The sequence below is a fragment of the Rhinoderma darwinii genome, chromosome 6 (genome assembly GCF_050947455.1).
Source record: "Rhinoderma darwinii isolate aRhiDar2 chromosome 6, aRhiDar2.hap1, whole genome shotgun sequence".
NCBI lineage: Eukaryota > Metazoa > Chordata > Amphibia > Anura > Rhinodermatidae > Rhinoderma > Rhinoderma darwinii.
This window is the reverse complement of record NC_134692.1, coordinates 141,658,032-141,684,616: the sequence shown is the minus strand read 5'-3', so window position 1 is coordinate 141,684,616 and position 26,585 is coordinate 141,658,032. Positions and strand designations below refer to the sequence as shown.

Below are 26,585 nucleotides of genomic sequence, written 5' to 3'. Positions count from 1 at the left end.
CTACTATAATACTGCCCCCTATATACAAGAATATAACTACTATAATACTGCCCCCTATATACAAGAATATAACTACTATAATACTGTCTTTTATGTACAAGAATATAACTACTATAATACTGCTCCTATATACACAAGAATATAACTACTATAATACTGCTCCCTATATACAAGAATATAACTACTATAATACTGCCTCTATATACAAGAATATAACTACTATAATACTGCCCCTATATACAAGAATATAACTACTATAATACTGCCCCCTATATACAAGAATATAACTACTATAATACTGCCCCCTATATACAAGAATATAACTACTATAATACTGCCACTATATATAAGAATATAACTACTATAATACTGCCCCCTATATACAAGAATATAACTACTATAATACTGCCCACTATATACAAGAATATAACTACTATAATACTGCCCCTATATACAAGAATATAACTACTATAATACTGCTCCCTATATACAAGAATATAACTACTATAATACTGCCCCCTATATACAAGAATATAACTACTATAATACTGCCCCCTATATACAAGAATATAACTACTATAATACTGCCCCCTATATACAAGAATATAACTACTATAATACTGTCTTTTATGTACAAGAATATAACTACTATAATACTGCCCCCTATGTACAAGAATATAACTACTATAATACTGCTCCCTATATACAAGAATATAACTACTATAATACTGCCTCTATATACAGGAATATAACTACTATAATACTGCTTCTATATACAAGACTATAACTACTATAATACTGCCCCCTATATACAAGAATATAACTACTATAATACTGCCCCCTATATACAAGAATATAACTACTATAATACTGCCCCTATATACAAGAATATAACTACTATAATACTGCCCCCTATATACAAGAATATAACTACTATAATACTGTTCCTATATTCAAGAATATAATTACTATAATACTGCCCCTATATACAAGAATATAACTACTATAATACTGCCCCCTATTTACAAGAATATAACGACTATAATACTGCCCCCTATATACAAGAATATAACTACTATAATACTGCCCCTATATACAAGAATATAACTACTATAATACTGCCCCCATATACAAGAATATAACTACTATAATACTGCTCCTATATACAGGAATATAATTACTGTAATACTGCCCCCTATGTACAAGAATATAACTACTATAATACTGCCCCCTATATACAAGAATATAACTACTATAATACTGCTCATATATACAAGAATATAACTACTATAATACTGCCCCCTATATACAAGAATATAACTACTATAATACTGCCCTATATACAAGAATATAACTACTATAATACTGCCTTTTATGTACAAGAATATAACTACGATAATACTGCTCCCTATATACAAGAATATAACTACTATAATACTGCCTCTATATACAGGAATATAACTACTATAATACTGCCCCCTATATACAAGAATATAACTACTATAATACTGCCCCCTATATACAAGAATACAACTACTATAATACTGCCCCTATATACAAGAATATAACTACTATAATACTGCTTCTATATACAAGAATATAACTACTATAATACTGCTCCTATAGACAAGAATATAACTACTATAATACTGCTCCTATATACAAGAATATAACTACTATAATACTGCTCCTATATACAAGAATATAACTACTATAATACTGCTTCTATATACAAGAATATAACTACTATAATACTGCTCCTATATACACAAGAATATAACTACTATAATACTGCCTCCTATATACAAGAATATAACTACTATAATACTGCTCCTATATACAAGAATATAAGTACTATAATACTGCCCCCTATATACAAGAATATAACTACTATAATACTGCCTCCTATATACAAGAATATAACTACTATAATACTGCTCCTATATACACAAGAATATAACTACTATAATACTGCTCCTATATACACAAGAATATAACTACTATAATACTGCCTCCTATATACAAGAATATAACTACTATAATACTGCCTCCTATATACAAGAATATAACTACTATAATACTGCCTCCTATATACAAGAATATAATTACTATAATACTGATCCTATATACAAGAATATAACTACTATAATACTGCCTCCTATATACAAGAATATAACTACTATAATACTGCTCCTATATACACAAGAATATAACTACTATAATACTGCCTCCTATATACAAGAATATAACTACTATAATACTGCCTCCTATATACAAGAATATAACTACTATAATACTGCCCCCTATATACAAGAATATAACTACTATAATACTGCCCCCTATATACAAGAATATAACTACTATAATACTGCTCCTATATACACAAGAATATAACTACTATAATACTGCTCCTATATACAAGAATATAACTACTATAATACTGCTCCTATATACAAGAATATAACTACTATAATACTGCTCCTATATACAAGAATATAACTACTATAATACTGCTCCTATATAGAAGAATATAACTACTATAATACTGCCCCTATATACAAGAATATAACTACTATAATACTGCTCCTATATACAAGAATATAACTGCTATAATACTGCCCCTATATACAAGAATATAACTACTATAATACTGCCCCCTATGTACAAGAATATGTTCTCTTTAGCACCTGGACTTTCCCCAGCAGGCTACAGATTACTGTACATTAGGATTATTCATGTATTACTCAGGTGCTATGGTTATATGTAATCTCAGGAGGATTCTACATAATTTCTATTGTGAGTCACTTTCCTCCTAATAAGATGCAGCTTTGTGGTCTGTGAGGTCGTGGTTAACGCTCTCGTAATCATCTGATTTCTGTCACAATCATTTTGTTGCTGGTGTTCCAGTTATTACCTTTCTCCCATCATTCAGATCAATATCATATGGTTATAATATAACAGGTTGTACCCGCTTTATGTGTAATGTCAGTGCGTAAACACTCCAAAAGGGGGAGAAAAAAAATATGTGAAAAATAACGGAGGATTCTGTTATATGGTGATAATCATGTGACATTTCCTATAACATGGAACCTCACCACAAGTGATGCTGGAGTCATCAGATTCATGTGGAGATTAATGGAAGAGGCTGCAGGGAGCAGAAGAGCTGAAGATGTTTCAACTATTTGTACCATTGGAACATTTAGTATGACTGGCTACTAGGAAAACTTGTGTATATATATATATATATATATACAAAATAAAAGGCTGAAAGTATGTACACCCCTTCTATTCATTACTGGGTTTGGCCTTTTCAGGCTCAACCATGACGAATAGGTTCATAAGATCCACCATAAAGCCATGCAATTCCCAGTAGAGCTCACTGTGGTACTCTCATGGGATGCCACCCTACCAAAGCTGCCTCAATCACCTCTACATGCTGGTAGCAACAACAGCTGTGTGATTTTCTCTTTAGCATCTGGAAGCAAAGTCAGCACAACAAATGTTTATCCAGGCCTTCACGGATTGGTTTCCCATGGTTGTGCAGTTTCATGTAAGCCTGACATCACCATGCTCAGTGCCAGGTGTGGGCTGGAGAGTCATAAAGCCACCATGCTCAATGCCAGGTGTAGGCTGGAGAGTCATAAAGCCAACTTGCTCAATGCCAGGTGTAGGTTGAGGAGTAAAAAAAAGCCACCTTGCTCAATGCCAGGTGTAGGTTGGAGAGTCATAAAGCCGCCTTGCCCAATGCCAGGTGTAGGTTGGAGAGTCATAAAGCCGCCTTGCTCAATGCCAGGTGTAGGCTGGAGTCAAAGCCACCATGCTCAATGCCAGGTGTAGATTGGAGAGTCATAAAGCCGCCTTGCTCAATGCCAGGTGTAGGCTGGAGTCATAAAGCCACTATGCTCAATGCCAGGTGTAGGTTGGAGAGTCATAAAGCCGCCTTGCTCAATGCCAGGTGTAGGCTGGAGAGTCATAAAGCCGCCATGCTCAATGCCAGGTGTAGGTTGGAGAGTCATAAAGCCGCCTTGCTCAATGCCAGGTGTAGGTTGAGGAGTTAAAAAAAAGCCGCCTTGCTCAATGCCAGGTGTAGGTTGGAGAGTCATAAAGCCGCCTTGCTCAATGCCAGGTATAGGCTGGAGTCAAAGCCACCATGCTCAATGCCAGGTGTAGATTGGAGAGTCATAAAGCCGCCTTGCTCAATGCCAGGTGTAGGCTGGAGTCATAAAGCCACTATGCTCAATGCCAGGTGTAGGTTGGAGAGTCATAAAGCCGCCTTGCTCAATGCCAGGTGTAGGCTGGAGAGTCATAAAGCCGCCATGCTCAATGCCAGGTGTAGGCTGGAGTCATAAAGCCGCCTTGCTCAATGCCAGGTGTAGGTTGGAGAGTCATAAAGCCACTATGCTCAATGCCAGGTTGGAGAGTCATAAAGCCGCCTTGCTCAATGCCAGGTGTAGGCTGGAGAGTCATAAAGCCTTCATGCTCAATGCCAGGTGTAGGTTGGAGAGTCATAAAGCAATCTTGCAGGATTCTAAAGGAGTGGAAAACAATTTTTGTAGTGATAAAACACACTTCACGATCTGGCAGTCTGGTGGATGGATCTGTGTTTGGCGGATGCCATTAGAATTTTTTTTGTCCAAGAAAGCACTGATAACTGTAAAATTTGTTCACAAGGTAGAACCAATTCTTTCATGTACTATGTCGCACAAGTAACCTCGTTCTACCACTCTAACTCTAGCCAATCGTTGCCTTCCAGTCCTATGTATGACCAGCTATAAGGAAAACCTCATCCGAATGGACCCCTTTAAATTAGGTGATCTGTAAAAAAGCTGAACTAGCATCCATTAATTATCCACCTAAACATTCATAAATGAAGTACACCTGATATATTATGCTCCTCAGTGACTCTTCTTGGCCAGCCACAAGCATCAAGAGGGCTCACGTGTTAGAAGCAGGAAGTGTCATTTTACCCCACCTCTAAGACCTGTTAGACACAGGAAGTGTCATGTTTTCCCACCTTTTAGACCTGTTAGAAGCAGGAAGCGTTATGTTTCCCCACCTCTTCGACCTGTTAGTATCAGGAAGTGTCAGGTTTCCACCTCTTAGAAGCAGAAATTGTCATGTTTCCCCGCCTCTAAGAAGCAGGAAGTGTCATGTTTCACAGTGTCTAAGACCTGGAAGTGTTGGTGTTTCCCAAATGTTGCATTTCCCAACCCCTTAGACTTGTTTCCATGACCCTTAGAGAGTCCTAAAGAGTCTATTTGTCAGTCACAAGGATGAGGAGCTCTCACAGGTCTGCATTTCCCTACACAACAGAAACTATAAGTAGAAAGAGTAACATTTCCGCACCTCTAAGTTAGAACCGAGAAGTGTTAAAGAGGCTCTGTCACCAGATTTTGCAGCCCCTATCTGCTATTGCATGTGATCGGCGCTGCAATGTAGATTACAGTAACGTTTTTAGTTTTAAAAAACGAGCATTTTTGGCCAAGTTATGACCATTTTCGTATCTATGCAAATGAGGCTTGCAAAAGTACAACTGGGCGTGTTTAAAAGTAAAAGTACAACTGGGCGTGTTGAAAAGTAAAAGTACAAGTGGGCGTGTATTATGTGCGTACATCGGGGCGTGTTTACTACTTTTACTAGCTGGGCGTTGTGTATAGAAGTGTCATCCACTTCTCTTCAGAACGCCCAGCTTCTGGCAGTGCAGACACAGCCGTGTTCTCCAGAGATCACGCTGTGTCGTCACTCACAGGTCCTGCATCGTGTCAGACGAGCGAGGACACATCGGCACCAGAGGCTACAGATGATTCTGCAGCAGCATCGGCGTTTGCAGGTAAGTCGATGTAGCTACTTACCTGCTGATGCTGCTGCAGAATCATCTGTAGCCTCTGGTGCCGACACGATGCAGGACCTGTGAGTGACGTCACAGATCTGCACTGCCAGAAGCTGGGCGTTGTGAAGAGAAGTGGATGATACTTCTATACACAACGCCCAGCTAGTAAAAGTAGTAAACACGCCCCGATGTACGCACATAATACACGCCCACTTGGACTTTTACTTTTCAACACGCCCAGTTGTACTTTTGCAAGCCTCATTTGCATAAATACGAAAATGGTCATAACTTGGCCAAAAATGCTCGTTTTTTAAAAATAAAAACGTTACTGTAATCTACATTGTAGCGCCGATCACAGGCAATAGCAGATAGGGGTTGCAAAATCTGGTGACAGAGCCTCTTTAATGATTCTCCACCCCTAAGACCCTCTTAGATTTGGAAATGGTTCTAACAAGTCCAAGGTGCAGGAAAATTCCAAGACATGAACCCTTGACCAAGAGGGCAAAGATGGTACGCTTGAAGTAGAAGTCCCGCAATTGTTGCTGCAGCTTCGTAGATCGCGATATAGTCTTCCGCCCCATTACCTGCACATTGAACCTATTATGATGTCATATTACAGACTCAAATTAAAATATGTTCACGTTGCCCATGGCAACTAAAAGATTAATATCGTTTACAAAACGGTTTTAGAAAACTGATAGCATCTGATTGGACGGTGACTGTGGATGACTCTAAACCTATAGTGAAGTTTAGTATATGCCCCGCTTTCAATGAATAAGTCCTCTATATTTCATGTCAGCAATGATAACAGGTAGAGGATCGGCAGTATCTGGTGTTTTCTGGCATCCGTCGAGAAATCCGTTATAAAACATCCATACGTGATTAACTCTTCTCGTTATCCCCTAGAATCGGTAATTAAACCCCGAACTCATTTATATTTCAAGCCAGTCGTTGTCTTCCCTACCAAAGACTCCGAATGTATTAAAATGTAATTAAAATCAAATAAAAAAAATATCACGCTGCATAAAAAACAAAAAAAGCTGCAGATGGTTAAATAATATGTGGAATGTCAATAATTAATTGTCTGTGTGCGGGGGGGGGGGGGGGGGGAGAGTTACCCCAGTGAAGGCTGCCATATAGCGGGCCGCAGCAACAATCAGCCATTGTCATCATCAAACAGGAGGCAAATCACTATGTTGTAATAGGGGAAAGGAACATCAAAGACAAGAGCGGAGTACGAAGAGGGATTTAAAGGGGCCTGGGGGTTCAATAAAAAACATGACTATAATGTGACTGAAAAATATAATACAACATACTGGTATAGAACACTACATCATCAGTGCAACCCGACTACAAATAATATCTACAATATCTGATCTAATCAGGCCCATATTCTTGTATATAGGGGGCAATGTTATAGTAGTTATATTCTTGTATATAGGGGGCAGTATTATAGTAGTTATATTCTTGTATATAGGGGGCAATGTTATAGTAGTTATATTCTTGTATATAGGGGGCAGTATTATAGTAGTTATATTCTTGTATATAGGGGCAGTATTATAGTAGTTATATTCTTGTATATAGGGGGCAGTATTATAGTAGTTATATTCTTGTATATAGGGGGCAGTATGATGGTAGTTATATTCTTGTATATAGGGGCAGTATTATAGTAGTTATATTCTTGTATATAGGAGCAGTATTATAATAGTTATATTCTTGTATATAGGGGGCAGTATTATAGTAGTTATATTCCTGTATATAGGGGCAGTATTATAATAGTTATATTCTTGTATATAGGGGGCAGTATTACAGTAGTTATATTCTTGTATATAGGACCAGTATTATAGTAGTTATATTCTTGTATATAGGAGCAGTATTATAGTAGTTATATTCTTGTATATAGGGGCAGTATTATAGTAGTTATATTCTTGTATATAGGGGCAATGTTATAGTAATTATATTCTTGTATATAGGGGCAGTATTATAGTAGTTATATTCTTGTATATAGGGGCAGTATTATAGTAGTTATATTCTTGTATATAGGAGCAGTATTATAGTAGTTATATTCTTGTATATAGAGGCAGTATTATAGTAGTTATATTCTTGTGTATAGGAGCAGTATTATAGTAGTTATATTCTTGTATATAGGGGCAGTATTATAGTAGTTATATTCTTGTATATAGGGGCAATGTTATAGTAATTATATTCTTGTATATATGGGCAGTATTATAGTAGTTATATTCTTGTATATAGGGGGCAGTATTATAGTAGTTATATTCTTGTATATAGGGGCAGTATTATAGTAGTTATATTCTTGTATATAGGAGCAGTATTATAGTAGTTATATTCTTGTATATAGGGGCAGTATTATAGTAGTTATATTCTTGTATATAGGGGCAATGTTATAGTAATTATATTCTTGTATATAGGAGCAGTATTATAGTAGTTATATTCTTGTATATAGGAGGCAGTATTATAGTAGTTATATTCTTGTATATAGAGCAGTATTATAGTAGTTGTATTCTTGTATATACGGGCAGTATTATAGTAGTTATATTCTTGTATATAGGGGCAGTATTATAGTAGTTATATTCTTGTATATAGGAGGCAGTATTATAGTAGTTATATTCTTGTATATAGGGGCAGTATTATAGTAGTTATATTCTTGTATATAGGAGTAGTATTATAGTAGTTATATTCTTGTATATAGGGGCAGTATTATAGTAGTTATATTCTTGTATATAGGAGGCAGTATTATAGTAGTTATATTCTTGTATATAGGGGCAGTATTATAGTAGTTATATTCTTGTATATAGGAGCAGTATTATAGTAGTTATATTCTTGTATATAGGAGTAGTATTATAGTAGTTATATTCTTGTATATAGGGGCAGTATTATAGTAGTTATATTCTTGTATATAGGAGGCAGTATTAGGGGGGATTCACACGAGCGTGTATTCGGTCCGTGCGGGCCGCGTGGTTTTCACGCGGCACGCATGGACCAATACAAGTCTATGGGGCAGTACAGACAGTCCGTGCTTTTTGCGCAGCGTTTGTCTGCTGCGCAAAATGCGCGACAGGTTCAATAACTCTGCGTATTTCGCGCATCACGCACCCATTGAAGTCAATGGGTGCGTGAAAATCACGCGCACCACACGGAAGCACTTCCGTGGGACGAGCGTGATTCGCGCAACAGCAGTGAAAAGGATGAATGAAAACCGAAAAGCACCACGTGCTTTTCTGTTTCCGAACATCCAAACGGAGTGTCTTTGCGTACCGAACTTCACCGGGTTCGGCCAAACTCGTTTTGGCCGATCCCGGCAAAAAAATTATCGGTACGCGACGTCAGGAGATAGTCACTGTCCATGGTGCTGAAAGAGTTAAACTGTTTCAGCACCATGGACAGTGACTTGCGATCCCAAAATACATTAACCTGTAAAAAAAACCCGAAGTTCTAACTTACCGATTACTCCTGTCTCCTTCCTGCAGTCCGACCTCCCGGGATGACACTTCAGTTCAAGTGACAGCTCCAGCCAATCACAGGCCAAGCACAGGCTGCAGCCAATCACAGGCTGCAGCGGTCACTTGGACTGCTGCGTCATCCAGGGAGGTGGGGCCCGATGTCAAGAGAGGCGCGTCACCAAGGCAACGGCCGGGAAGTTCTCGGTAAGTAGGAACTTTATCTTTTTTTTGTACAGGTTTTTCGCTGTTGTGTTCGGCATTCACTGTCGAGGGTGCTGAAAGATTTAGCTCTTTCAGCACCTTGGACAGTGACGGGCGTTGACAAGCCTCATCTCTATGATGCCGGCTGCGCGAAAATCACGCAGCCGCGCATCAGACACGCATGACACACGCAGCTGTCAAATGGTTTTTGCGCTCGCAAAACGCTGCGTTGTTTGCGCGCGCAAAAACGCAACGTTCGTGTGAATCTCCCCTTATAGTAGTTATATTCTTGTATATAGGAGGCAGTAGTATAGTAGTTATATTCTTGTATATAGGGGGCAGTATTATAGTAGTTATATTCTTGTATATAGGGGGCAGTATTATAGTAGTTATATTCTTGTATATAGGAGCAGTATTATAGTAGTTATATTCTTGTATATAGGAGGCAGTATTATAGTAGTTATATTCTTGTATATAGGAGTAGTATTATAGTAGTTATATTCTTGTATATAGGGGGCAGTATTATAGTAGTTATATTCTTGTACATAGGTGCAGTATTATAGTAGTTATATTCTTGTATATAGGGGGCAGTATTATATTAGTTATATTCTTGTATATAGGAGCAGTATTATAGTAGTTATATTCTTGTATATAGGAGTAGTATTATAGTAGTTATATTCTTGTATATAGGGGCAGTATTATAGTAGTTATATTCTTGTATATAGGAGCAGTATTATAGTAGTTATATTCTTGTATATAGGAGTAGTATTATAGTAGTTATATTCTTGTATATAGGGAGCAGTATTATAGTAGTTATATTCTTGTATATAGGAGCAGTATTATAGTAGTTATATTCTTGTATATAGGAGGCAGTATTATAGTAGTTATATTCTTGTATATATGGGGCAGTATTATAGTAGTTATATTCTTGTATATAGGGGGCAGTATTATAGTAGTTATATTCTTGTATATACAGTATTATAGTAGTTATATTCTTGTATATAGGGGCAGTATTATAGTAGTTATATTCTTGTATATAGGGGGCAGTATTATAGTAGTTATATTCTTGTATATAGGGGGCAGTATTATAGTAGTTATATTCTTGTATATAGGGGGCAGTATTATAGTAGTTATATTCTTGTATATAGGGGGCAGTATTATAGTAGTTATATTCTTGTATATAGGGGGCAGTAATATAGTAGTTATATTCTTGTATATAGGAGGGCAGTATTATAGTAGTTATATTCTTGTATATAGGAGCAGTATTATAGTAGTTATATTCTTGTATATAGGAGCAGTATTATAGTAGTTATATTCTTGTATATAGGAGCAGTATTATAGTAGTTATATTCTTGTATATAGGAGCAGTATTATAGTAGTTATATTCTTGTATATAGGAGCAGTATTATAGTAGTTATATTCTTGTATATAGGGAGCAGTATTATAGTAGTTATATTCTTGTATATAGGGGGCAGTATTATAGTAGTTATATTCTTGTATATAGAGGGCAGTATTATAGTAGTTATATTCTTGTATATAGGGAGCAGTATTATAGTAGTTATATTCTTGTATATAGGGGGCAGTATTATAGTAGTTATATTCTTGTATAAGGGGCAGTATTATAGTAGTTATATTCTTGTATATAGGGGGCAGTATTATAGTAGTTATATTCTTGTATATAGGAGGGCAGTATTATAGTAGTTATATTCTTGTATATAGGAGCAGTATTATAGTAGTTATATTCTTGTATATAGGAGCAGTATTATAGTAGTTATATTCTTGTATATAGGAGCAGTATTATAGTAGTTATATTCTTGTATATAGGAGCAGTATTATAGTAGTTATATTCTTGTATATAGGAGCAGTATTATAGTAGTTATATTCTTGTATATAGGGAGCAGTATTATAGTAGTTATATTCTTGTATATAGGGGGCAGTATTATAGTAGTTATATTCTTGTATATAGAGGGCAGTATTATAGTAGTTATATTCTTGTATATAGGGAGCAGTATTATAGTAGTTATATTCTTGTATATAGGGGGCAGTATTATAGTAGTTATATTCTTGTATAAGGGGCAGTATTATAGTAGTTATATTCTTGTATATAGGGGGCAGTATTATAGTAGTTATATTCTTTTTACTTTATAATTACTGTACTTTTGAAGTAAGTTTTAGATAATAAAAGCATCTTACAATCCAGAACATTTCAAAATACCACATCTGTCTGGTCCATTTAATAAAGCTCTTGCCCCCTCTAGTCTGGCAATTGGTGGGGTTACCAGTTCACCGACCCCCGCTGGTGACAGCAGCTTTTCCTTTTAAGTGAATACAAAATGTAAACCGACCATGCTGTGTTATATATCATTTTATCTTCTTTCCACATGGAGCGGGTGGATTGTCACTAGAAGCGCTCCTGTGCAGGTGGCACCCTGTATCAGCCCTCTGCTCTGTGTCCGTCTCTTTCTGTTCCCTGCTGGATTATTTAAGAGTCTGATCAGGTTTCTCTAGTGTAAGGTAATGGGAGGAGGAAGCCAGGCCGAAAATAGAAACATGCTCACACGACACGCTTTCCCGCTCTGCACGCACCCCGCTCTCCCTTTACCCCACCCAATTGTTATTGTCATCAAGTATGTGCAATCCATTGTATCAATAATACTCAGCCAAGATGAAGCAGAGGATTCTGGGAGGTTGGCGTTTGGAACATCGCACTTGCTAAAGTAATGGGTTTCCCCACCATACGGATATGTGAAGCGATCAATGTCTGATCAGTGGTGGTCCGACCAGTGGCACCCCCACTGATGCCTAGAATGAAGAATCTGGGGGGCGTCGGGAGTGATGCTATTTGGAAAAAGGATGTGGCAGCCTCAGCACCTTCATTTAAGACATTGATGTAGGTCTCCATTGTCAGCCCATCATAGTCAATATGAATGGAATTTGCTCACTGCCCATGACATGCATGCTGCTGCACAGGGCACAGTCTGCAGCCTCTCCTGGGCCTCACATCTGCATCTGTGGCCCCCCAGCATCCGGTTCACGTTTTGAAGAGATTTACAGAACTATAGTTTCTGGCAGATGTGATCTGGCCACTCCACCTTATGTGATGCCCGGGTATGGCATCATGGGGCATGAAGTAACCAGAGCTACTGACTGGAGGCAGTAATATCTTCAATCAAGATGGTGGACAGAAGATGGACATTTCGATTTTGCATTGGTGACATGGGGGGGGGGGGGGGGAGACAAAAGATAATTGTTAGAATAGTGAAGGAATAAGGGGTGCTGCGAGTTATTTCATGTGTCTGGTAGAGATTTTATTTTACGTAACACCCCTTTAAGACGCAATTCTCGTCTAGTCGTTTTGAGTTTTATTCAGAACTGAACGTTCGTTACAATGTATCTAGTCCCGAAAATCCTCTGTGAGGTAAACACATCAGTAGCGCAAATCTCTCTCCTGTCCCGATAGTTTGTTACAATGTATCAGTGCAGGAAAATGTATTAACATGGAGTCCAGACTCGTTTTAGTAACATTTTTGCAAGAATTGGAAATATTTTCCACAGAGAAAGATAAGAACAGCTCATAATAAAGGTAGAGCGAGCCATGGATAGTCGGCTTTAGGCACTAAAAAATCCTGAATAAAGTTTACACTATATATTATGTTAATCTGTCATACCTGAATCGCCAGATTATTATATATTCTGGATTATCGAACAAATCACATAACAGTATATCAGACACAAAAAAAAATTGAGAACGTCCAGGAAGAAAGCGCAAAATATAATGTTAACACAAAATCTCTCACTATAATATAAAAAGATATCATGAAATTTATCTATCTATCATCTATCTCCTGTCTCTCTCATATCTCTCTCTCATATCTCTCTCATATCTCTCTATCTCATATCTTTCGCTCTCTCTCTCTCATAGCTCTCTCATCTCTCTCTCTCATAGCTCTCTCTCTCTCATAGCTCTCTCTCTCATATATCTCTCTCATAGCTCTCTCATCTCTCTCTCTCATAGCTCTCTCTCTCTCTCATAGCTCTCTCTCTCATATATCTCTCTCATATCTCTCTCTCATATCTCTCTCTCATAGCTCTCTCTCATAGCTCTCTCTCTCTCATATCTCTCTCTCTCTCTCATATCTCTCTCTCTCATATATCTCTCTCTCATATCTTTCGCTCTCTCTCTCTCATAGCTCTCTCTCTCATAGCTCTCGCTCTCTCATAGCTCTCGCTCTCTCATAGCTCTCGCTCTCTCATATCTCTCTCTCATATCTCTCTCTCATATCTCTCTCATATCTCTCTCCTATCTATCTATCACCATTATTTCTCTCTCTCACTCGGTGTCTGGTCGTGGTTCATACAGATAGAATCTAATTTGCTAAATATTAGGGGAGACACCTGACATCATCCTCCTCATCATCATCATCATCATCATCATCCCACCCTTGGACAGGCATGTTCAGTCCAACTGCACTGCGGATGAGACAGGCCCCTGCTGTCGCCTGGCAACCACCGTCGCCTAGCAATGGCCGTCTCCCCCAGTAACAGTCGTCGCTTGGCAACGGGATATTTTTCGCAGCTCCCTGGATGAAGAGAGAGGGGGAGTGGGGGAGAGGGGAGAGCGTCTGCATCTATTTATAGACATGAGCGGGGGGCCTCTCGCGGAGGAAGCTTCTAAGGACAAATAAAAGCGCTCTATAATATATACAGGTTGTTAGCGGCAATCAGGGCACGGCTTTAACCCTTCCTCTGCCGCCGCGGCCTCCTGATCGGAGGTCACGTCAGCGCAGCGCCGGTACGGTTTTCCACCTATCAGCGGAGCGTTAAATAAACATCAGCCATGAAATCTTCTCGTCTGTTTCTTATGGAAATCCGCCGCCGTGCGCAGTTTGGACGGGATCCATGTGTTACCCCCCAGCGTAATCGGCGGTGGAAGTGAAGAGAATGAGAGAGGAACTAACAGAATAAATACAGATGACGGCGAGGAGAGGAAAGTCGGGGATACTGTGTGATGTATTCCTTATAATCAAGTACCAAACAATATGGCCGACATTTCTGCTGACACAGGCGTTGTCACCCAGCTTTCCCAGAGTCCTGAACGATTATGTAGGAAGTCAGGGCTCCCACCAGAGCGGTCACCCAGCTTTCCCAGGGTCCTGTACCATTATGTAGGAAGTCAGGGCTCCCACCAGAGCAGTCACCCAGCTTTCCCAGAGTCCTGTACCATTATGTATGAAGTCAGGGCTCCCACCAGAGAGGTTACCCAGCTTTCCCAGAGTCCTGAACGATTATGTAGGAAGTCAGGGCTCCCACCAGAGAGGTCACCCAGCTTTCCCAGGGTCCTGTACCATTATGTAGGAAGTCAGGGCTCCCACCAGAGCAGTCACCCAGCTTTCCCAGAGTCCTGTACCATTATGTAGGAAGTCAGGGCTCCCACCAGAGAGGTCACCCAGCTTTCCCAGAGTCCTGAACCATTATGTAGGAAGTCAGGGCTCCCACCAGAGAGGTCACCCAGCTTTCCCAGAGTCCTGAACCATTATGTAGGAAGTCAGGGCTCCCACCAGAGAGGTCACCCAGCTTTCCCAGAGTCCTGAACCATTATGTAGGAAGTCATGTCTCCCACAGGAGTAGTCACCCAGCTTTCCCAGAGTCCTGAACCATTATGTAGGAAGTCAGGGCTCCCACCAGAGAGGTCACCCAGCTTTCCCAGGGTCCTGTACCATTATGTAGAAAGTCAGGGCTCTCACCAGAACGGTCAACCAGCTTTCCCAGAGTCCTGAACCATTATGTAGGAAGTCAGGGCTTCCACCAGAGCGGTGACCAAGCTTTCCCAGAGTCCTTATAATCAAGTACCAAACAATATGGCCGACATTTCTGCTGACACAGGCGTTGTCACCCAGCTTTCCCAGAGTCCTGAACCATTATGTAGGAAGTCAGGGCTCCCACCAGAGAGGTTACCCAGCTTTCCCAGGGTCCTGTACCATTATGTAGGAAGTCAGGGCTCCCACCAGAACGGTCAACCAGCTTTCCCAGAGTCCTGAACCATTATGTAGGAAGTCAGGGCTCCCACCAGAGAGGTTACCCAGCTTTCCCAGGGTCCTGTACCATTACGTAGGAAGTCAGGGCTCCCACCAGAACGGTCACCCAGCTTTCCCAGAGTCCTGAACCATTATGTAGGAAGTCAGGGCTCCCACCAGAGAGGTTACCCAGCTTTCCCAGAGTCCTGAACCATTATGTAGGAAGTCAGGGCTTCCACCAGAGCGGTCACCCAGCTTTCCCAGAGTCCTGAACCATTATGTAGGAATTCAGGGCTCCCACCAGAGCGGTCACCCAGCTTTCCCAGAGTCCTGAATCGTTATATAGGAAGTCAGGGCTCCCCCCAGAGCGGTCAACCAGCTTTCCCAGAGTCCTGAACCATTATGTAGGAAGTCAGGGCTCTCACCAGAACGGTCATCCAGCTTTCCCATAGTCCTGAACCATTATGTAGGAAGTCAGGGCTCCCACCAGAGCAGTCACCCAGCTTTCCCAGAGTCCTGAACCATTAAATAGGAAGTCAGGGCTTCCACCAGAGCGGTCACCCAGCTTTCCCAGAGTCCTGAACCATTATGTAGGAAGTCAGGGCTTCCACCAGAGAGGTCACCCAGCTTTCCCAGAGTCCTGAACCATTAAGTAGGAAGTCAGGGCTCCCACCAGAGCGGTCACCCTGCTTTCCCAGAGTCCTGAATTATTATGTAGGAAGTCAGGGCTTCCACCAGAGAGGTCACCCAGCTTTCCCATAGTCCTGAACCATTATGTAGGAAGTCAGGGCTCTCATCAGAGCAGTCACCCAGCTTTCCCAGAGTCCTGAACCATTATGTAGGAAGTCAGGGCTCCCACCAGAGAGGTCACCCAGCTTTCCCAGAGTCCTGAACCATTATGTAGGAAGTCATGTCTCCCACAGGAGTAGTCACCCAGCTTTCCTAAGATCCTGAATTAACATAGCCACTGCCACCCCCAAAATCGATCACCTAGCTTTCCCAGAGTTTCCCAATATGATGACCACAAGTATTGTCACCCAGCTTTCCTAGGGCCCTGAACCAATCTCGCCACCATTATAGCACCCAAAGAAGTTGTCACCCGTCTATCGCTGAACCATTATGGAGACAATAAGCACATCCACAGGAGTTGTTACCCACCTTTCCCAAAGTACTAAACCAATATGGCCACGGTAAAGTTGTGTGGCAGCCACATTAGTCACCATTACAGCTTCCCCACTGCCTGCCACCATATCACTGCTTAGCTAGCCAAATACATTGTTCAAGAGTCTGGGAAAGCTGGATGACAACCCCCGTGGGGGCAGTAGTATCGTTATTTGCTAGTTATCACCCAGCTTTCCCGTAAACAGATATATTTAATAAATGTCTGCAAAAACTTTTGAATGACTCAAGGACTCACATAAACTGGAAATTGAGTGGGTTTTCTATTCTCTCGACGATTAAAGATTCTCGATTGGGTCCCCCTATAACTCAAGGCTGTCTAAAGTAACGTCCCAAGATCACCCATCACCAGTCACACCGGAAAGATGGGAGACGGCGCCAATGTCACTGACCTGGCATTGGGTTGACCAATCATGGTATGTGTATGACTGGCAGAGGGGACGCTCCAGAGCCGCACCGCAGAGAAGCCTCATCTGTAAGAAGGAAATAAAGAAATTGTAATGTTATTCTAAGACCTGGAGATGAAAGTCCTTACAGCGCAGGAAGCCATTATTGTGTGGACTATGCGAATGCTCCAAATGTGGCAGGGACCTACACAAGGGGGGGGGCATGGGGACAAGGGTGCCAGCACAGGTTGGGTCTCATCTCCATGCATGGTGTGAACACGTCTCCGCCAAATGGTCACACCGCCCATGAGAACAAGAGCAAGCAATGCTACATCTTACCCCCGAGAGGGGAATGTGGTGTTCACCATGACCAATAACGGCCCCATTATGATTTCTGCTATTAAGGAGGTTAATGGGGACAGGACCCCGGTCACTACGGCTTATAATCTAAATGAGATGATGGCGATGACGCATCAAGCAGCCGTGCTGGGTCTAAGCAGCCACATGGGCCATCACCGAGCTTGTAAGATTTCCCATCTCTAAGGGTCCGATGTCCTGTATCTAGGACAATCTTCCCCGATAATGATCAGCCTGAGGAAAGACTAAGCAGGACCCCATGGAGAGAGCAGACGGCCGAGATACACAACACTGTCACACCCTGGATGTCACCCTGACAGAGAAGAGAAAATTATAAAGACAGGGCAGAGCCCGGGCCCCAGGGTATTGTAAAAAGATGGTTCCCCCAAAACAAGTCCTGAGATATAATTTAACAATGCGTTATAACGGAGACTCTAATAAATCAGTATATTTTTAATTCTGAATGTACCATTTATCATGGCCCAGCACGGAGAACATATTACCCTAAACCTAATACTACCCCCTATGAACAAAAAAACATCTACTAGAATACTGCCCCCTATACACAAGAATATAAATACTATACTACTGCCCCTATATACAGGAATATAACGACTATAATACCGCTCCTATATACAAGAATATAACTACTATAATACTGCCCCCTATACACAAGAATATAAATACTATACTACTGCCCCTATATACAGGAATATAACGACTATAATACCGCTCCTATATACAAGAATATAACTACTATAATACTACCCCTATATACAAGAATATAACTACTATAATACTGCCCCCTATATACAAGAATATAACTACTATAATTCTACCACTATATACAAGAATATAACTACTATAATACTGCTCCTATATACAAGAATATAACTACTATAATACTGCTCCTATATACAAGAATATAACTACTATAATACTGCCCCCTCTATACAAGAATATAACTACTATAATACTGCCCCCTATATACAAGAATATAACTACTATAATACTGCCCCCTATATACAAGAATATAACTACTATAATACTGCCCCCTATATACAAGAATATAACTACTATAATACTGCCCCTATATACAAGAATATAACTACTATAATACTGCCCCTATATACAGGAATATAACTACTATAATACTGCCCCTATATACAAGAATATAACTACTATAATACTGCCCCTATATACAGGAATATAACTACTATAATACTGCCCCTATATACAAGAATATAACTACTATAATACTGCTCCTATATACAAGAATATAACTACTATAATACTGCCCCTATATACAATAATATAACTACCATAACACTGCCCCTATATACAAGAATATAACTACTATAACACTGCCCCTATATACAAGAATATAACTACTATAACACTGCCCCTATATACAAGAATATAACTACTATAATACTGCTCCTATATACAAGAATATAACGACTATAATACTGCCCCTATATACAAGAATATAACTATTATAATACTGCCCTCTATATACAAGAATATAACTACTATAATACTGCTCCTATATACAAGAATATAACTACTATAATACTGCTCCTATATACAAGAATATAACTACTATAATACTGCCCCCTATATACAAGAATATAACTACTATAATACTGCCCCTATATACAAGAATATAACTACTATAATACTGCCACTATATACAAGAATATAACTACTATAATACTGCCCCCTATATACAAGAATATAACTACTATAATACTGCCCCTATATACAAGAATATAACTACTATAATACTGCTCCTATATACAAGAATATAACTACTATAATACTGCTCCTATATACAAGAATATAACTACTATAATACTGCTCCTATATACAAGAATATAACTACTATAATACTGCCCCCTATATACAAGAATATAACTACTATAATACTTCCCCTATATACAAGAATATAACTACTATAATACTGCTCCTATATACAAGAATATAACTACTATAATACTGCCCCCTATATACAAGAATATAACTACTATAATACTGCTCCTATATACAAGAATATAACTACTATAATACTGCCCCCTATATACAAGAATATAACTACTATAATACTGCCTCCTATATACAAGAATATAACTACTATAATACTGCCCCTATATACAAGAATATAACTACTATAATACTGCTCCTATATACAAGAATATAACTACTATAATACTGCTCCTATATACAAGAATATAACTACTATAATACTGCCCCTATATACAAGAATATAACTACTATAATACTGCCACTATATACAAGAATATATCTACTATAATACTGCCACTATATACAAGAATATATCTACTATAATACTGCTCCTATATACAAGAATATAACTACTATAATACTGCTCCTATATACAAGAATATAACTACTATAATACTGCCACTATATACAAGAATATATCTACTATAATACTGCCACTATATACAAGAATATATCTACTATAATACTGCCACTATATACAAGAATATATCTACTATAATACTGCCCCTATATACAAGAATATATCTACTATAATACTGCCACTATATACAAGAATATAACTACTATAATACTGCTCCTATATACAAGACTATAACACTGCTCCCTATATACAAGACTATAACTACTATAATACTGCTCCTATATACAAGAATATAACTACTATAATACTGCCCCTATATACAGGAATATAACTACTATAATACTACCCCCTATATACAGGAATATAACTACTATAATACTACCCCCTATATACAAGAATATAACTACTATAATACTGCCCCTATATACAAGAATATAACTACTATAATACTGCCCCTATATACAAGAATATAACTACTATAATACTGCTCCTATATACAAGAATATAACTACTATAATACTGCTCCCTATATACAAGAATATAACTACTATAATACTGCCCCTATATACAGGAATATAACTACTATAATACTACCCCCTATATACAGGAATATAACTACTATAATACTACCCCCTATATACAAGAATATAACTACTATAATACTGCCCCTATATACAAGAATATAACTACTATAATACTGCCCCTATATACAAGAATATAACTACTATAATACTGCCCCCTATATACAAGAATATAACTACTATAATACTGCCCCTATATACAAGAATATAACTACTATAATACTACCCCCTATATACAAGAATATAACTACTATAATACTGCTCCTATATACAAGAATATAACTACTATAATACTGCCTCCTATATACAAGAATTTAACTACTATAATACTGCCCCCTATATACAAGAATATAACTACTATAATACTGCTCCTATATACAAGAATATAACTACTATAATACTGCTCCCTATATACAAGAATATAACTACTATAATACTGCTCCTATATACAAGAATATAACTACTATAATACTGCCCCCTATATACAAGAATATAACTACTATAATACTGCCCCCTATATACAAGAATATAACTACTATAATACTGCTCCTATATACAGGAATATAACTACTATAATACTGCTCCTATATACAAGAATATAACTACTATAATACTGCCCCCTATATACAAGAATATAACTACTATAATACTGCTCCTATATACAAGAATATAACTACTATAATACTGCTCCTATATACAAGAATATAACTACTATAATACTGCTCCCTATATACAAGAATATAACTACTATAATACTGCCCCCTATATACAAGAATATAACTACTATAATACTGCCCCCTATATACAAGAATATAACTACTATAATACTGCTCCTATATACAAGAATATAACTACTATAATACTGCTCCCTATATACAAGAATATAACTACTATAAGGGTATGTTCACACGCTGAGAGGCAGTTACGTGTGAAAAGACAGACTGTTAACAGCTGCCTCGTTTCACACGTAAAAGCTCCTCCTCGTAATTTACGAGGCGTCTGAGACGCTCGTAAACCTTGAGCCGTGCTTCATTGATTTCAATGAAGAACGGCTCAAATTACGTGGCAAAGAAGTGCCCTGCACTTCTTTGCCGAGGCAGTAAATTTACGGGTCGTCGTTTGACAGCTGTCAAACGACGACTCGTAAATAACAGGTCGTCTGCACAGTACGTCGGCAAACCCATTCAAATGAATGGGCAGATGTTTGCCGACGTAATGTAGCCATATTTTCAGACGTAAAACGAGGCATAATACGCCTCGTATACGTCTGAAATTTGGCCGTGTGAACATACCCTGAGGGTATGTTCCACGAGGTCATTACGTCCGTAATGGAAGGAACGTATTTCGGCCGCAAGTCCCGGACCGAACACAGTGAAGGGAGCCGGGCTCCTAGCATCATAGTTATGTACGATGCTAGGAGTCCCTGCCTCTCCGTGGAACTACTGTCCTGTACTGAAAACATGATTACACTACGGGACAGTTGTCCTGCAGAGAGGCAGGGACTCCTAGCATCGTACATAACTATGATGCTCCCTGCAGTGTGTTCGATCCAGGACTTGCGGCCGAAATACGTCCGTCAATTACGGACGTAATGACCTCGTGTGAACATACCCTAATACTGCCCCCTATGTATAAGTACAATCTATACAATATATGTACATCAGTATTCTGCGCTGTGCGGCGCCACAGACTAGAATTGTGCAGTATTTACTGTATCTGTGTAAGTTATATGTTGGCACACAGGCCCCTGGCAGGCGGACATTACTGGAGAGCAGGTGAGACATGTGGACGGAGCGTCTCTTCGGTATTGGTGAGGTGTCGTCTTGGTGTATTACACAGTCGGTGCCATTTCCATGACACGGGTAATCATCACCAGGTGAAGGTCGTCAGAGAATCCGAATTGTGGCCACTTTATCATTCATTAATTATTCACACTGTTAATCCCGGCTTTTCTGTGCCATGCCTCATGGGGTGGCATTGTGTGCCCGTGTCTGGATACAGTGCCCCCCGGGGGCTGTTCTGAGCCTTTATCATAGTGGAATCAATAGAGACAGAACAGAATATTACCGGCCGCTGCGCACTTTACGATCCCCGGGATCAGCAGCGGGCTGTACTGGTTGATAAACATGACAATGCCAGGCTGTGCCCTTGGGGTCCTGCCAACAATGGGACGGGCAGCAACGACGTGTAGATAATTGTCAGCTCTTGCGATCAGGCCCATCCAGAGTCAGCTGTAGGCATGAATAGTTACAATGATGGGGTTGGGCAGGATGCCCGGGGTGCCCACTACGATGCAACAATCAGCTGGTCACGGAGCAGGCAGGGCACCAACCACAGACATCACATGGGCCACCGTTACGCCAGGGTAACACGGCAAATTCAGCCACGAAACAAGTCACGCGGGCAAATATCGCGGTAATGAAACCGTGGCTGCGTTGCGACCGGCATGGTTGCTGTGACCGTGATACGACAGTCGCAAGAAATCCGTTAAGTTTCGATTTCTCGCGAGTCGTGTTTCGCTGCATTTCTGCAGGTCGCCACGTGACAAGATAATTGTGACCCAGCGTGTGCAGTAGAAGTCCTATAATCCAGCAGTTATAAGAGCAATAGGTGCCGGATTATCAGACATTCCAGATTAAAAACTGTGCAATTACCAGAACGTCACGTGACCCGGTAATAATATATTTCTACAAAATAGCATTAAAGGGTTACACCACATTGAGCTAGGCCTTCCTCATAACGCTGGGACTTGTAGTTCTCCACCAGCTGTCTGTGTTATGACATCTACAAGTAAAAGACAAACCAATCCTCCTCCCCCCGCACTGCCTGCGGCTGGGTGACCCCCTCCATAAAGAGTCAGAGCGCAATGACGTCACAGTGACGCACGTATTCATGCGGCCGTCGCTGAGCAGAAACACAATGCCGGCAGCCGGTCACTGAGGGCGGAAGTGTCTTCCGCAGATGTTATGACGATTTCCGGTGAATCGGCCAATGAACGAACAGGAGAGAATAGAGCGCGGTGGCCATGTTTATTGTGGGCAGCAGCCAATTTGCTCATCTTTTTAATGGAAGGAAATGAAATTTTTTTGTTGGCGGAATATTCTCTGTTTGGCTGATTCTGAATATTTTATAAAAACTTTGTATTAAAATGATACAGTCATAGACTTAGTATCACATGATACAATGAATAGTCTGATAATCTGAAGAGGTTTCCATGGAGACAGTGCACGATAAAGAAGGACCTTTTGGAGACTTTTTGGTGCATTACTATATCACTATTTACCGTGTGTCGCTTCATATCAATAAACGACAGCATTGTAGCGCTCATGCTGAAAAGGTTTTGATGAACAAATGGTAAAAATTGGAATAAAGGGGAACTCCAGGCAAAAATAAATAAATACATTTATTTCACTTTGCGGATTTTAAAGTGGACATTTATTTCCAATTATCATTATCACGGGTATGCCCCCCATGACAACCTACCACAAATACACTGTGTAATGTCTCTTCCTTAGATGCCCACGTGAAGTGACTGGTACTGATATCACAATTAGGTGCTCGGTTAAGTGACTGCATTGGATGCCCACATAAGTCCCACGCAGATGCTGCCACAAATTGCCTTCCCCGATGCCTCCATTGGTGCCCCCCACAGATGCCCCCATAGAGTGCCTTCTCCGATGCCTCCTTTAGTGCCCCCCACAGATGCCCCCATAAAGTGCCTTCTCCGATGCCTCCTTTAGTGCCCCCCACAGATGCCCCCATAAAGTGCCTTCTCCGATGCCTCCTTTAGTGCCCCCCACAGATGCCTCCATAAAGTGCCTTCTCCGATACCTCCATTGGTGCCCCCCACAGATGCCTCCATAAAGTGCCTTCTCCGATACCTCCATTGGTGCTCCCCACAGATGCCCCCATAAAGTGCCTTCTCTGATGCCTCCATTGGTGCCTCCATAAAGTGCCTTCTCCGATGCCTCCATTAGTGCCCCCCACAGATGCCCCCATAAAGTGCCTTGCTCAGATTTCCTCCTAAGTCGCAGCCACAGAGGCCACCATATGTATCAGCCTCAGGTGACCCATAAAATGCTTGCCCCAGGTGCCCCCACAAAATCTCCACTTACATCTTGTGCTGGGACGGAGTTGAAGATTTAGGGGGTGCAGAGGTCGCAGTCTTACCCGGTCCTGAGAGCGCCCAATGGCCACATAAGAGGACACCAGTATTATGAAGGCCATGCGGTAGTTGGGGGGCACACAACAGATTTTGCATTGGGGCGCAGGAGCTTCATGTTACACCTCAGGCTCGGACCAGTCTTCTCTCCGGCTTAGTCAGTTACAATAACTGGATCACGGCAGGTCATGACCGGTGTCGCTGCAGCTTCTTGGAGTTTCCTTTAATCCAGCCGATCGATTTGGCTAAATGAAAGACAATAATAAAAGTGCTACAGGTATTTTTGGTGGAATAGACGGAAGAAATGTTATTAATTATTATTATTGTTTAATAGTTGACTTGGAGTGTCTGGTGCAGTCCTGAGGGTGATTATGGCGGATCTGTACCCCCTTGTGTAGACCAAATGTTATCCCTCACATTTTGTGGTGCCCATGACGGTTGGCACTGCCCTGGAGAAGAAAAGACTGTCCTCTCCGCCTGGTGGAAGTCGCCCGGTCTTGGACAAACTTGAATGCGGCACCTTATTATAAAGCATCACGGTCCGGAATCTAGAACCATAAAAAAACAAGGCTTTTTGGTGTGATTTTTTATTTTATTTTTACTGTTCACTTATTTTTTGAGTGACGCTGATTACATTCATGTATACATGTACCTAGTGGAGTGGTCCTTTAAGAAATACATAGTCTGAACATAGTCTGAATGTTGGTGGCATTTAAGTGTGGGATTTCTGTCACTACACGGATCCAGCGCTTGGCTCGCATGAATTGATGATCCCATCTGGTTGCGGGGTGAGGCGGCACAGGTGACAGACGTCTGATGAACAGCCTTCCTATTTCCTGCTCCCACCTGGGGTCCCCCTGTATTGTGAGCGTCACGACCCGTCTGACTCACCACGAATCTCTCGTCTCAGTGCGTGACGAGCAGCAGAACGTGCAAATAAATCTTCTGCTGTGCGTTTTCTTACTTCCTTTCTGGTAATAATCTCATTCTGATTACATAACGGACGTCTCGCTGCTGGATTTCACCTCTGTTCATAAAACCCATCAAAAAAAAATAAAATATATATTTTTGTGTAGCTCTTGTTGTTACAATAGCATCCAGTCTAGGCCATGGTCTATGAGCTCCAGCAACAAATCTCTCTCCTGTTCTCCAGGCTGATAGCTCTGATGCATTGTAACAAACCCTCAGCTGTGAGAGCAGGGCTAGGTCAGGTCCAGCTTCTAAATCGTACTCATTGATGGCTCTGGTCCTATTGTGACAGGGCGGAGGTAGCCTTAGTATAATGATCTGGGCTCGATTACACTCAAAGGATCAGCGCCATCTTGTGGATGTCTAGAGTCAGTGCAGCCTAAGTGTAATATATCTGTGAACGTGTCGATTCATACGTCGCGGTTAAATCAAATTTTTTTTGGGCCTCTGTATTGAAAAGCTTGGTCGACTACGCGTTTCAATACAGCTGAAAAAGAGGCATGCCGGCACATGCCATCTGAATGAATGCCACTCTTTTGGCATACGTTGGGTCAATGGGAGCCTATGGCTACATTCCCGGTGTATACGCTGAATGCAGGTGTTAAATGTGACACGAACACAGCCTAAGAAGAGGTATCCGGATGTCAACCAGCCTAACGTATGACAAAAGAATACACTTTTGGCATAAGTCCGACCTATATAATTCTATAGGGACTTTCTAGGACTAGAAACCTTTCACACATAATATACACGGACCGTAATGTGAACTCTGAAGCTCCAGCAGTGCTAATTTGTTATTATTTCTGGTCACAATTAAATACTATTTTTTAAGTTTAAGTAAATAAAAGTTAAGTTCATTGTAGGTTTCTTGTGGACGCCTTGTTATAATCCGCTGCGTCTCCTATATTCACCGTGGACGGATTCCTTGTGGTACACGATGGCCTACTTTGCGCCCCGGCCGCTGGCGAGTTTAGGTTGTGAGCTTGTGGTATCTTTTACTATCTGGAGGAGATCTTAGCGCATTTCTCAAGGCTAAAAAACCAAAGCGACTACTTCTTT

At 40.3% G+C, this 26,585-nt stretch overlaps 1 protein-coding gene across 5 annotated transcripts in view; it reads right to left on the bottom strand.

The window, feature by feature from the left end:
• Positions 1-23,330, bottom strand: part of FBXL16 (F-box and leucine rich repeat protein 16) — a 73,432-nt gene extending 50,102 nt beyond the window's left edge. Inside the window, exons 1-2 of one of the 5 annotated variants that reach the window (XM_075830730.1) lie at positions 23,282-23,330; positions 17,078-17,158 (exon numbers count right to left, since the gene is read on the bottom strand). In XM_075830730.1, coding sequence (XP_075686845.1) covers positions 17,078-17,158 — 81 coding nt within the window. In that variant the 5' untranslated portion in view covers positions 23,282-23,330. Of the gene's footprint in view, positions 1-17,077; positions 17,160-22,462 lie in introns of those variants that run through there. The other 4 variants (XM_075830727.1, XM_075830728.1, XM_075830729.1 and 1 more) reach the window with 4 other exon arrangements.
• Between the last annotated feature and the right edge of the window lie 3,255 nt (positions 23,331-26,585).